Below are 14170 nucleotides of genomic sequence, written 5' to 3' on the forward strand. Positions count from 1 at the left end.
AGGAATGAGACAGCAGTGTTTTTACTTAGACTTTGAAATGTATCTTGACAGCTTCACTTTATAGTAGTCAGGGGAAACAAAACAGAGCAGCCCTTTCAGGTGAATTTTATCCAAGTCTTTGAGTTAAAAAACTGAGGCTTAACGAGGTTGGGTGACTTGCCTAAGGTCCTGTAGCTGGTAACATGCAGAACATGCGGACTGGGTCGTTGTGAGCCCAGAACCTCTGACATTTGTCCTTTGTCTCTCTGCTACACTACACGGCCTCAAAGCAGTGTAGCAGGTGCAGAGAGTAGGGTCAGTGTTAGAAGTGAGCTACTTTACATGGGGCTCGTTTCATTTTTGGTTAAATATCTTTAAAGGCCTTAGAATATCCATGTTGTCTAAGGGAAAGAAGTTTAGTGTGTCTTCAACATTGGCAGTGTGCCATACATGGATCAGGAGCCATTTTCTGTAATGATTTATTTATCTAGACCAATGATGTTATAGGATCAGAACATTAAAAGTGGATCTTTTAAGACTTAGAGGTTATTTAATCCACAATTTCTTGATTCCATCCATCCTGTGTATGATCATCCACATTCTTTTCTGATACCTCCAAAGACATATCTAGCAAACCATCCCGGTTTTTTTATAAAATGCAAGTATTAAGTTCTTTATTTCTAGATTTTGAGCCAAAATTCATTTCCCTGTGGATTTATTCTTTGTTTTCACATACTACTTACCAAGTATTCCTTGAGTACCTACTGAGTTTCAGTAACTGAGGATCATAATCGTAAACAAGACATGTGTAGTACCTGCCTGTAAGCAGTTTGTAATTATGTAGAGGTTACAGACAGGTAGCCAGGTCATTAAAATGTTATGTTATGAATACTAGAAAGTTCCTCTGTTGGTTTTTGTTCAGCCTATTGTAGCCACAGAAACTAAGTTGGATCTCTGTTATACATGACAGCTTTTCAGTGATTTTAAAACAGCCATGAAAATTCCCACCCTGGTCTCTTCTTTCCTCCTTGTATCTCAAACATTTTACATTCTCCTTTACATGACCTGAATTTTTTTTCTTTAAAAAAAATTTGTTTTTTAGTTGTCTTGGTCACAGGTCTTGCGATATCATGTTGTACCTCTGGAGCCATTTAAAAATGGGACACATTGTGGTAGGCAGCCTCTGAGATGGCTCCTGATGATCCTTGTCTCCTGTTATTCATGCCCTTGAGTGTAACCTATACATAACATATGGCAAATGATTGATGTCACTTCTAAGATTAAGTTACAAAGAGATTAGTCCTTCTTGCTTGCTCTCTCCTGCTCTTTCTGGTTCTCATGGAAGCCAGCTGCCATCTTGTGAGCCACTTTATGGAGAGGCCTATGTGGTGAGGAACTGAGGGAAGCCACTTCAGTGGCTGTTAAGGAACTGAAGCCCTCAGGTAGCTCAGTAACCTCTGAGGAGTGAGTCTAGTCGACATGAGAGAGCATGGAGTTCCACAGGTCCTTCCTCTGTCAGTCTTACGGATGAGACCGTAGTCCCACCACACCTTGATTTCATCCTGTGAGACACCTTTCAGTAGAGGCGCCAAGCTAAGCTATACCAAGATTTCTGATCCACAGAAATTCTGAGATAATAAAGGTTTACTGTGTTACGCTATTAAGTTTTGGCGTAATTTGTTATACAGTAGATAACCAATATACATATGTAATGTGATAACTACAGAATTGTATTTCCTTCCTCTTCTGGTCACTGTTCCATAAAGGGTGAACTTCTGACAGGCCACTTTATACTGTGGGCTCATGTGGAGCAGTGAGCTCAAACCCCTTAATGATTCTCACTTGAGTTATTATTAAACTATGTCTCCTGTAATTTTGAAGCTGTTGCTTTTCTTGGTGTGGGGTAGAGAGGGGGGGTTATTTTGTTTTTAGCCTAAATGCTGGACTGCAGGTTATTCATCTCATTAAGTCCATCATCTCAACTCATCAAGACATTTTGAAATCCCAGTAGTCATTATATATATATTTTTAAAATATAATGCTAAGCCCATGAGAGAAACAGGAGGGTGAGTCCCATGTACCAGAAGCAAAGACAGAATTAAAACTCAAAATGATATGCATACTACCTGACATGGTAGCTATCTTGGGGAGAAAAACAGAACTTCTAATAGGTAAAAGCTTTTTTTTTTTTTTTTCTTTTTTTTTTTTTTTTTTAAAGATTTTATTTATTCATTTGACACAGAGAGATCACAAGTAGGCAGAGAGGCAGGCAGAGAGAGAGAGGAGGAAGCAGGCTCCCCGCGGAGCAGAGAACCCGATGCGGGACTCGATCCCAGGACCCTGAGATCATGACCTGAGCCGAAGGCAGCGGCTTAACCCACTGAGCCACCCAGGCGCCCAGGTAAAAGCTTTTGTATGAACATTCACTTAGGGACAAAAGATGAGACCTAGGACTTGAGTGAGATAGGAAGTTGCAACTCATATTTACATATAAAGATGAAATGCATAAAGGACTATAGCCCCATGAAAAAGAGGATCCATACTCTCCACTTACTAGCCCAGAAGACCATAGCATAATTTATTCCTGATCTCAAATCTGGATCGAAGGGAAGAATCTTCCAGGTAAATGAAAATTACAACCTAAAATTTTGGATTTGGAACACAAATTTAAATCATTCATGCTAGAAGCTTCAGCTTAAGAATTTAACGTATGAATTGGTCCTGGGCCAGGGGTATCCTCCTGGTATCTACTAGAAATAAATTCAAAAGCTCTCTTCAACAAGACAAGTCACACAAAGATCTCACAGCAAAAACAAGCCCCACTTAAGATGAATTCATAATAATAAAAATAAGATTACAAAAGTTAAAAGGAATCAATCCAACAGATATCGAAAATGGAGGTGAAATAAAAAATTTTTCGGGCATAAAAAACAGAGAATTCATAGACCTGCACTTAAGGAAATGTTAAAGGAAGTCCTTCAGGAAGGAAGTAAATGATGCCAGAGGAAGATAGGGATCTACACAAAAGGATGAAGAACAGCAGGCATGGTTACTATAAGATTTTTCGTTATTATTTAAATCTTATAAAAAGACAATTTGCTTTTTAACTAAAAGTAATAAAGTAGCATGAGGGTCATAACATGTAAAATTAAAATGTTTGACATCAGTAGTAACACAAAAGCCAAGAAGTGGGGAGAAATGGAAATGTATGCTGTTGTTGTAAGATTCTTATGCTACACATGAAGTGGAGTAGAATCACTTGAAGGAAGACTATGGTAAGTTAAAGATGTATACTTCTGGCCCTAAAGCAGCCATAAAAGAACAAATCCAAAAGTTACTACTAATTTGCCAGCCAAGGAGATAAAATGGAATCATTAAAATCATTCTCACTGAACTCCTCTTCCCCTGCCAAAAAAAAAGAGTAAGAGGGAAAAATAGAAAACAAATAGCAAAGGGATAGATTTAAACCTACCAGTAATCAATAATCATATTAAATGTATGTGGTCTGAGGCCAATTAAAAGGCAGAGGCCATCAGCTTGAATGAAAAAAGGAGACCCAAATATAAACCACCTACAAGAAATGTACTTTAAATATAAAGACATAAAGTAGTTACAAGTAAAAGGATAACAAAAGATACATAGTACAAACAGTAGTCAAAAGAAGGCTGGAGTGGCTATGTTGATAATAGTTAGACTTTAGAGAAAAGAATATTACCAGGGGTAAAGGATTGTATTACCAGAGATTATTTCATAATGGATAAGGATCAATCCATCAGGAGGGCATAATGATCCCAAATGTTTATACTCTTAATAAACATAGCTTTGAAATATGTGAAGCAGAACCTGATGAAACTTTAGGAGGAGAAATAGACACATCCTCAATTTTAGTCAGAAATTTTAGAACTCCTCTCAATAATTGATTGAATATATCAGTAATTGACAGAATAAGTAGGCAGAAAATCAGTAAGGTGTAAAAGGCTTGAACACAGTACACAGCCAACTTGCTGTAATTGGCATCTGTAGAACATTCCATTAAACTAAAGCAGAAGACACATTCTTTTCAACTTCACACAGAACATTTATCAGTAGATCGTATTCTGGGCCATAAAACGAGTCTCAGTAAATTTGGAAGAATTCAAAGGTGTGTTCTCTGATCAAAATGATACTGAACCAGGAGTCAGTTAACAGAAATATCTCCAGAAAAGCCCCAGATATTAGGAAGCTAAATAACCATGGACCATCTAAGTAATCCATGGGTCAAAGAAGAAATCAAAGTGGAAACAGCATATCAAAATTTGTGGTATGCTACTAAAGCAGTACTTAACTAAACACCTATGTTAGAAGAAAGAAAGGTCTCAAATCAGTGACCTTAGTTTCTACATCAGGAAACCAGAAAGGGGGGCATCCAGGTAGCTCAGTCAGTTGAGTGTCTGCCTTCAGCTCAGGTCGTGATCCTGGGGTCCTGGGATCGAGCCCCATGTCGGGCTCCCCACTCAGTGGGGAGTCTGCTTCTCCCTCTGCCTCTTCCCCTGCTTGTGCTCTCTCTGTCCCTCTCAAATAAATAAATAAAATCTTAAGCAGAAGTTCATGAAATAGAAAAAGAAAATAAAGAAGTATCAATGACACCAAAAACTGTTGTTTGTTTTGAGAGGAGGAATCAAAGCAATAAACCTCTAGCCAGACTTAAACCAGAAAAAAAGGAGAGAAGATTCAGGCCACCACTATCAGGAATAAGGGAAGTGACACTATTAGAGATTGTAGTGATATTTAAGGATAATAAGGAATATTATAAACAACTTTATGCCAATAAATCTGACAACCTAAGTGAAATGAACAAATCTTTGAAAAGTAAAAATTGTGAAAGGTCAGGAAGAAATAGATAACCCTAATAACCCTATATCTACTAAAGAAATTGACTTTATAAATAAACCTTCCCACAAAGAAAACCCCAGGCCCAGATGGCTTTACTAGTAAATTTTATCAAACATTTAAGGAAGAAACAATACAAATTCTACACAAACTCCTTCAGAAAAAGACTTTCCAGATGATTTTTGAAGTGGTGGTATCTGACATGATAACTAGACAAAGACAGTACAAGAAAAGAAATATACAGGCCAGCCTTCCCCATGAAAACAGATGCAAAAATTCCAACAGAATTTTAGCAAATCAAATTCAGCAGCGTATACAAAGGATAGTACATCATGACCAAGCAAGGATTATTTCAAGTTTATACCCCAAAGAAATGGAAGGAAGGGATCGCATGCCATTGTGCCTATATTCACGGTAGGCAAGAAGTGGAAACAACCTAAACGTCCATGAATGGATGAATGGTTAAATAAAATGTGGTATACCAATAAAATGAATTATGTTTTGGACACAAAAAAGGAATGAAATATTGATACATGCTACAATGTGGATGAACCTTGAAAACACACAAAGTCAGTGAAAGAAACTAGACACAAAGGACCACTCTTTATATGAATACATTTATATGAAATGTCAGGAATAAGGGAGGTGTGGCTCAGTCTGTGTGGCTCAGTTGGTTTAGCATCTGACTTTGGGTCAGGTCATGATCTCTGGGTCCTGGAATCAAGTCCCACAGTGGGCTCCCCATTCAGTGGGGAGTCTGTTTGTTCCTCTCCTTCTGCGCCTCCCCCACGTGAGTGCTATTCCCCCCCCCAAATAAATAGTCTTTAAAAAAAAAAAAAAAGAATAGAAGAATCGTTGAGATAGAAAGTATTTAGTGGTTGCCCAGGAACAAGGGAGGAGGAATTGGGGATGTGGGTTTGTTTTGGGGTCATGGAAATGTTCTATAAATAGAACATTTTTCCATGATAATTGTACAACATTGTGAATATACTAATAGCCACTAAATGATACACTCTACAATTATATAAATGATGAATTTTACCTCAATAAACTTTTTTTTTAAAAAACAATCAGTGATACCAAAACCAAAAACACTATTAAGAAAACTACAGGCCAGGGCGCCTGGGTGGCTCAGTGGGTTAAGCCACTGCCTTCGGCTCAGGTCATGATCTCAGGGTCCTGGGATCGAGTCCCGCATCGGGCTCTCTGCTCAGCAGGGGGCCTGCTTCCCTTCCTCTCTGTCTGCCTGCTTGTGATCTCTCTCTGTCAAATAAATAAATAAAAATCTTTAAAAAAAAAAAAAAAGAAAACTACAGGCCAGTAACTCTCATGAACTTAGATGTTATAATCCTTTTAAAAAATTCTAGCATATCCAAGAATATACAGAAGAAATTACATACCCATGCCCAAGGGGATTTTTTCCAGATATGCAAAGCTGGTTTAACATTTGAAAATCAGTGTAATCCATCACAACAAGAGGCTAAAGAAGTAAAATGATATGATCATATCAATTGGTGCAGAAAAAGCATCTGATAAACTCTGCCACCTATTCATGATAAAAATACGGAGCCAACTACAAATCAAGGCGAACTTCCTCACCTCCATTAAGAAATATCTACAAAAGTCTGCAGCTGACATTGTACTTAATTGTGAGAAATGATATGCTTTTCCACTATGATCACAAACAAGACAAGGATGTCCTCTCTCAGCCTTCCTATTCAAGAAGTATGGCCAGACTTCAAGCCCACGTTTCTGCAGCTTAGTGATATGTGTGTACCTTTAAAGGGTTTCTTCTTGAATTAAAGAATTCTGTCACCTTAGAAGGAGTATGTGCTCTGAGTTTGGGGGCATGTTTTGTTGTTTGTTTTTTCAGTAGTCCTAGCCAGACTGACAGAAAGAGAAGCTAGGGTTTTAGTTCTAGTTTCATCATTCATTGTGCCGATCTGAGCAAGTCACTCAACCTTTGAGAGCCTCTGTCTACTCCCCTCACATCAGGGCAGCTCAGAGTGCTTAACCCCTCCCTTCTGTTTTGGGCTGCCGTCCTCCCCCTTGGACTTAGAAAATGATGGCAGATAGGGACAAAATGCTGGGGGCTACCATCTCGCTGAAATAGACTTGAGAAACTTGAAGCAATAGAGAAGTTCATTTGATTCCATCATTGGTGGAGCTCGAATTGGACATTTGATGACAAGATCTTCAGGAGTTTCTGAGAAGTCATATCTTTTATGTTAAAGACAACAAACATTTTGATCTCGAATGGTGACTGATACGCTGACAGGCAGGTGTTTACTGTAGAGAAGTCATGGTATTATTACTTCTATACCCCTTCTTTGTTGTGTCCCTTTAGAAACTCGATGCTTCAAATATCAGATTTTATTGTACTTTTTTAAAGATTTTATTGATTTATTTGACAGAGATCACAAGTAGGCAGAGAGAGAGGAAGGGAAGCAGGCTCCTTGCTGAGCAGAGAGCCCGATACGGGACTCCATTCCAGGACCCTGGGATCATGACCTGAGCCGAAGGCAGAGGCTTTAACCCATTGAGCCACCCAGGTGCCCCCAAATACCAGATTTTAAAATATCAGGCATTCGGTAAAATGGCTGTCCTGTAGGTACTCTTTGGTTTGGTAGCCAGTGTAAAAGGGCCCTCCTGCCAAGGCCAGGTTGTGTCTGTAAGATGAAGAAACCACCCACTTTTGCAGGGTCATTATAGTGACTAAGTGAAAGAATATATGTAAGTTCTTGGCACTTGTTAGACACTCAGAAATTGGCAGGTGATACTGTTATTGTCAGTAGAGCTGCATTGGTCCATCCCTACTAACTCTGTTTTCACGATCAGAATGGGAAACTGGTATTTTCTCTATCACGTCATTCCACTCATGACGGGTCTCCTCTTGCCTACCACACTGCCAGCTCCTGGGCACAGGGACAGTGAGGTCCAGATTCAGGTTACTGATCTTTGTCTATCCCAGTCAGCTCTGTTCAACAGCCATGGGCACCCTCTGCCTCATTCTCTGGAACTGTGTAAGAAAAAACAAATTTTTATGGATTTTTATTTGATAATTGAGAAGCCATGAGATCTTGGCCAAACTACTCAACTTCATTGTGCCCGAGTTTACCCATATGTAAAATAGGGAGATGGAGTAGATGATATGAGCAGTTTCTTCTAACTGTGAAATTGTGTGATACGGTAATTCTGTGATGGTGTTGCCTGTGTGTGAGCAACCCTGGGAGATTTGCCTTCCTTATCACATGTGTGTATACTTTGATATAAGGGTGATTTCCTTCTCTTTTACATGTCACTTGGGAGTAATTCTGCCCTCCTTCCCAGCATTTGATTTCTTACAGAAAATTCATCTAGAACTTTGTTGTGGATTTAGTAAGCCACACTTCACCAAAAGGAGAACAGTAGCACTCCATACTTTTTTTAAGCTTGCATAAACTCACCCAGGTGACTTTCTTATAAGACCTCATGTGTTCTGTTGTTCTGTGATCACACTGAGACTGACACTCTCTAATCCAGCAGCTCTATCATGTCTGAGAGAGGCGGCCCAGGCCCTTTGGTAATGGGGACTTCTGGATGGTGGTGAACTTGGGGTTGGCGCAGGTGGGAAAGAAAGAGAGGGATGGAAGGAAATGGATAGTGTTTTTTTGTTGTTGTTTGTTTGTTTTTTTAAAACAACTCAGCCATGCCTGTGTACAGTGGTATACCTCTCCCCCTAGTGAGAACCACTGTTCCGGGCTGTGTTTCTAATGTCTGTCCATACTCTCCAGCTTCATCTGGGATGGGGAGAAGACAGTGTCACGTCTCTGTGGACCATGCTTTATCAATCTCCTTTATGATGCTTTATGGGTTATTTTCTTGTCTCTTGGCTTTTAGCGCATCAGAGCAGAGTGACGATGATCCTGTTTGTCCTGGAGCTGGAGTGGGTGCTGAGCACGGGGCAGGACAAGCAGTTTGCCTGGCACTGCTCGGAGAGTGGGCAACGCCTGGGAGGTTACCGTACCAGTGCCGTGGCCTCGGGCCTGCAGTATCCTTTGCTGAACAAAAACCCCTGGGTGGGAACTTAGCTGTTGTCTCCTTTCTTTCATGAAAAGTTTGGGTATGTGCAGCTTGAAAGTTTGTTATTTGCTGAGTTGCCCTGCTAATTACGCTTCTCACTGACTTGACTGGTAACACAAATCATGGAGGGTCCTCACGGAGGTGGGTGAAAGTGAGGTGATTTCCCCCCAAATAACAGATCCTGCTGAGCAGCTTGTAAGGTGACTCTGACATCCAGACAGGGCCCAGTCCAGATTTCTGAGCCTCAGCTGTCGTAAGGAATTCTGGAACAGGGAGATAAAACCATCAGTGAAAGACAGCCTTTACCTACAGAAGTAATTTGCATACAGATATTAAGGTTGTGAAGAACCACCGGAATCCTATTTATTTTAAAATATTTCTGGAGAAGCTACAGGGCCACAACCACAGGTTAGCTGGTATTTACACAGTAATAGTACAGACTTTGTTCCAGATATAAGGCCCTTTTCGGATATGTAGAATGATACTAATTCTTATCCCCCAAGTTTCTAGACCTATACGCCGGGTGTGAATATCCCTCATGCTGGATAATCCTCAAGTCCAGCCCACTGGGCTGCAGCATACACGGGCTTTACTGTTGTGAAGCCCGGGGTGGTGATGCTGCTGTGTAAGGAACAGCAGGCCCTGGGCTTCTTGGTTTAAAAAGCAGAGAATCATTCTCCACCTTGTGATGAATGAGGGAATACATGGAAACAGATCACTTGTCAGCAAAAGCAGGAAGAAGTAGTAAGACTTGCTTTCAAATGTTCATCTCATATTTATAAAATGCCTATTCAGTGATTCTCAACAAATCTGACAAAGTACTTTGCTGTCTCCTTGCAGACGGGCGACAGTAGCTGTATTTGTGTGTGTGTGTGTGTGTGTGTGTGTGTGTGTGTGTGTGTGTTAGCTAATGGTACTCCTCTTTTTCTTTCTTGTTTTCCTCACTTGGAAGAGCAAGATGATGAAACTAAGGATGGCCATCCTGGAAGGTTCTAAAAATGGCAAGTTGCCAAGCAGGCCAGAAATGAGAGTGATAAAGAGCAGCAAACAGGATCAACTTATCTTTGAGAGGGTGATACCCCCTGTTAAGAAACCTGAGTTTACTTTCTAAAAGCCAGTTGACATAAGCCTAATGCCTGAAATATATGAACTCTCTTGTCGTAGTTGACTGATTTCTTACAGTATTAGAATTGGAAAGGCTCTTAGTGGTCATCTGGGTCAACTCCTCATTTTACAGATGAGTCAGCTGAAGCGCAGAAAGGGTCTCCTGCCTTATCTGCAGCCACCCTGCTAGTATGTCAGAAAGTCACCAGAACCCAGGTCTTCTGCCCTGCACTGCTGTTTTCTCCCATCATACCATGTTACCCTTTTGAGACCAGTATGGCGTCAATAGAATTTGTTCGTACTATGCCAGGTTCTACATCACTAGCTACGCCTAAAAGATACATCTTCTTTATTACTTAGCCAAGCCAAGGAATATAGAAAAAAGGCAGATCTTACCCTTAAGAAGTTTACTTTTTAAGCTATCTGAAAATGAGAAACAACACGAATGCCCAGAATCGAAAGTCTCCTGACTGTGGTAGTCCCTGACCCTTCTCTTTAGGCATCTTCTAAAGTCACCTTCATTTTTCAGCTGTTTCCTTTGACCACACCATGTGTTTACCAAGCTGAAAAAATCATGTGATCCGGTATCAGAAGTGTGTGTGTGTGTGTGTGTGTGTGTGTAAAAGCCTCTGGGTTCATTTCCCAGTGTAACCATCTAGTTCAGCCTTGCCGTTAATGGGGAGGGGAGCTTCAGGCTCTTCCAGAAGATTCCCTCACCTTCCACATTTTGCTTCTCCAGCTCCGAGTTTGGAGTCACAGTGCCTGCCCTTACTCCTGATTTAAGAATAGCCTTACAGCCTTCTATCTCTGACAAGTTTCCGATGCTCTGTGCACAATGCGTAACTTCATGTTACTTTTTCAGAGGGTGCCGTATGGGAAACATGCTACTTTCCCAGAGCTGGAGGGTTTTTTCTGGAAGGTGCCTGGTGCACAGATTGTTAACAGTGTAAACATACTCATACAATATTGGGGCTCACACTAAAATCCAACTTTTAAACACATTTCTTCATGGGAATCCTCCACCCCACCTCTTTCCTCTTCTTTCTGCCACCTGTCATACTTACAGGTTTCTTAAGGAAGAACTTCTGCTGAAACAACATAAAATATTCAGAATAATATCAGTACCCTAATGTCTCTTTCTAGCGGACAGTGGTGGTGTTACATAAGAAACTTCCACAGATGAGCCACCTTTTTCCCGTCTCCAGCTCAAGCGGTCATTCATCCACGTCAGCAACAGAGAAAAATCAGGTTGAGTTAGCCTTTTTCCCCCTTTGTTCCGGCCTCACAGGGGAGGGGGAGAAGTACTGTGGAAATAACCAAAATTCAAGTAGAGAAATAAAGGAAGACAAAGACACTGACCTTTCAAAAATCGAATTACCAGATCCTGAATAACCTCAAAATCTTTGGTTGCTTTGGCTAAAGGTCTGAAGCTGCAAGCGTTGAGAGAGCTAGAACGGTAACGGCAGTAACTGAAAGGAAGAGAGGAGAGCGAGGAGCAGAGGAAAAAGAAAAATGTCTTAATTTGCAGTTCCCCAAAGTTGTATTTAGTGCTTCTACATAGTGTCACTTTGCTCACTCTCAGAACGATAATTAGAAGTAAAAACCAAAAGACCAATTTCCCAATTTTCACAGTGTAGAAACCAAGGCTCAGAAAGGTTAAGGGACTGCCAGGACTCCTACCTGGCAGAACCAGGATTAGAACTTGGGTATTACCATCTTTCCCCTAGCCCTTTGAACACCTAAATCCAGCAGAGTGGAGGTATTTCCCAGAGGTCACCTGGCAGGTTGATGCTGGGAAATTGAACTGTTTTCCTTCGTCCCTTTACTTCCTAGTATTTAAATTTGTGAATAGTTAAGCTTCAGCTTTTAGTCTTGTCATTTGACTGTGTTTCAATCCCGTTTTTCATGCTTCTGCAGAAATAATTAAGGTACTCTCCGTTTCAAGATTTTATTCGTGTTGTAGGTATTTCCAGGATGTCACCCTATATAGGACAAGGTCTTTTCACCAGGAAGTCTCTTAGATCTATTCATATTCAGGGCAAGAGTACTGGAAAGCTGTAAGATTATCTTGATTTTTATATTAATGACGGTCATGCTGGCTTCGAGGTTGTACTATAATTTTATTATTTCAGTTCTCTTTCAAATAGCTTTTGCTGCATTTATATTTTTTTACGAGACTGCTACTGTTCACCTGCCATCATAAAGACGGTCGGGTATCAGAGTGCGTTTGTTTCTTTATCTGTGTCCTTATAATTAACCTAGGTAAATGTAAGGTGACCTTAGTCCACATCAATCTTAATGTTGTTTTACGTATATCTCCCTTGTTCTTGAGACTGGGAGAATCTGTGGTGCCTTGTTCTTCACTTTTAAAAAAATGTTTTATGTTGAAAATTTTCAAAACATGCACCATCTGGGAGAAGAGGCTGTAATGGACACTCACATACTCTCCAGATCCAAGATTGATTCTTCAGTCTTTTTGGCTTTCTCTCTCTCCTTGCTGGAGTATTCAGAAACAAATTTCAGACCTAATGTCATTTCATCCTTACCAACTTCATTGTGCGCCACTGAAAAATACAGAATTTTTCAGTAGTCACGATGCTATTATGACTCCTAAAAATTTAGAACCATTACTTGATACTATATAATAATTGATCCATTTTCACATCTCACTTCCTGGCTTTTTCCAGTGAGTTGATTTGAAATCGGGTCCAGACACAGTTCGCAAATTGACTATGGTTGTCCTATCCTAAATCTCTCAGTCTAGAGCAGTGATCTCCTCCTTCCCCCCACCTTTTTTTAAAAAGATTTTTATTTATTTATTTGACAGAAGTCACAAGTAGGCAGAGAGGCAGGCAGAGAGAGAGGAGGAATCAGGCTCCCTGCTGAGCAGAGAGCCCGATGCAGAGCTCAATCCCAGGACCCTGGGGTCATGACCTGAGCCAAACATAGACGCTTTAAGCCACTGAGCCACCCAGGCACTCCTCCCTTTTTTTTAAAATCCTCCTATAACTTGTTGGAGGTACAGAGTCCATGTTCCTGGAGGCAGCCCCGCGTTCTGAAGTGATCTGTGCTTCTTCAGGATGTCATTTCATCACTTCTACCTATACTTCTCCCATGTTTTTTTTGTAAGCTGGGGGTTACCTCTACAGTCTTGGTTCAGTTCAGATCCAGCTTGTGGTTGTGCTGTCTGGTTCCTAGTGCTTGCAGCAGGAGGCACCTAAGTGGTGGGTTGTCCCCCCTTCCCATCAAGGCCCATATTGGTCAGTTTTTCAGGTGGTGACCCCGGGGTTGCTGTGGCACTTGACCCGCTCATCAGCCTTGCCTTTATTGGTCTCTCCTGAACCAGTTCTTTTGTTAGGGTCACAAAAATGGCAATTGTGTAATCAGATCATTTACTCCACATGTGTTATTTGGAATTCTTTATAAAGTAGAACTTTCCCTCATTTAACTAGGGCTATTTGAGATACATTTAGTATGGGAAAAGCAACATAAATTCTTAATTATCTTTAATTGCTCATTTTCAGAGTGGAGATTCAGTGCCCTGGTTACCTCCAGTAGGTGTCTTTTTTTTTTTTTTTTTTCTTTTTGAGCATTTTTATAAACTCCTTTAAGGTTTTTTTTTTAAATAATATATCCAGTAGGTTTCAGTAATTTGCCTTTTTTGATGGTAGTATTGTCCTATTGGCCAGTTAGCGTTCCATCATACTGGCTCCAGTGTCGTTTGCTATAATCTCACTTGCTTTTTTTTTTTTTTTTTTTAAGATTTTATTTATTTATTTGACAGAGATCACAAGTAGGCAGAGAGGGAAGCAAGAGGAGGATGGGGGGGAGAAGCAGGCCCCCCGCTGAGCAGAGAGCCCAATGTGGGGCTCCATCCCAGGACCCTGTAATCATGACCTGAGCCAGAGGCAGAGGCTTTAACCCACTGAGCCACCCAGGTGGCCCCCCTCTTGCTTTTGATAGAGAGCCTTTGATATAACGTGTCTTAACCTCATCTTGTATTTTCCTTTCCCTGTCCTGAATTAGCCATTTCTTTTAGTGAGGAGTAGTATTCAGAGATAGCTAGGGAATATATGTGTGCATATTTCTGAAAAGAAAATAAATATTTCATATAATAAATTCAGATTTAACATTATAGGGTTTCTACTTCATTTTT

General features: G+C 40.5%; 1 protein-coding gene and 1 long non-coding RNA gene across 5 annotated transcripts in view; both read left to right on the forward strand.

Annotated features, from left to right (window-relative positions):
* The window catches only part of WDFY2 (WD repeat and FYVE domain containing 2), a 178424-nt gene that overhangs the window by 123327 nt on the left and 40927 nt on the right, over positions 1-14170 (forward strand). For all 4 annotated transcript variants that reach the window (XR_004279123.1, XM_032314638.1, XM_032314636.1 and 1 more), the window contains exon 5: positions 8728-8878. Coding sequence is in view for 3 of the 4 variants with exons in the window: in XM_032314638.1 (XP_032170529.1) it covers positions 8728-8878 (151 nt within the window). In the remaining variant the exon portion in view is untranslated. The remainder of the gene's footprint in view (positions 1-8727; positions 8879-14170) is intronic.
* LOC116574129 lies at positions 5-3416 on the forward strand. The gene is made up of 2 exons (XR_004279126.1): positions 5-2150; positions 2381-3416. It is a non-coding gene; the product is annotated as an uncharacterized LOC116574129 (long non-coding RNA).

Source organism: Mustela erminea, chromosome 15, assembly GCF_009829155.1.
Source record: "Mustela erminea isolate mMusErm1 chromosome 15, mMusErm1.Pri, whole genome shotgun sequence".
NCBI classification, from domain to species: Eukaryota; Metazoa; Chordata; class Mammalia; order Carnivora; family Mustelidae; genus Mustela; species Mustela erminea.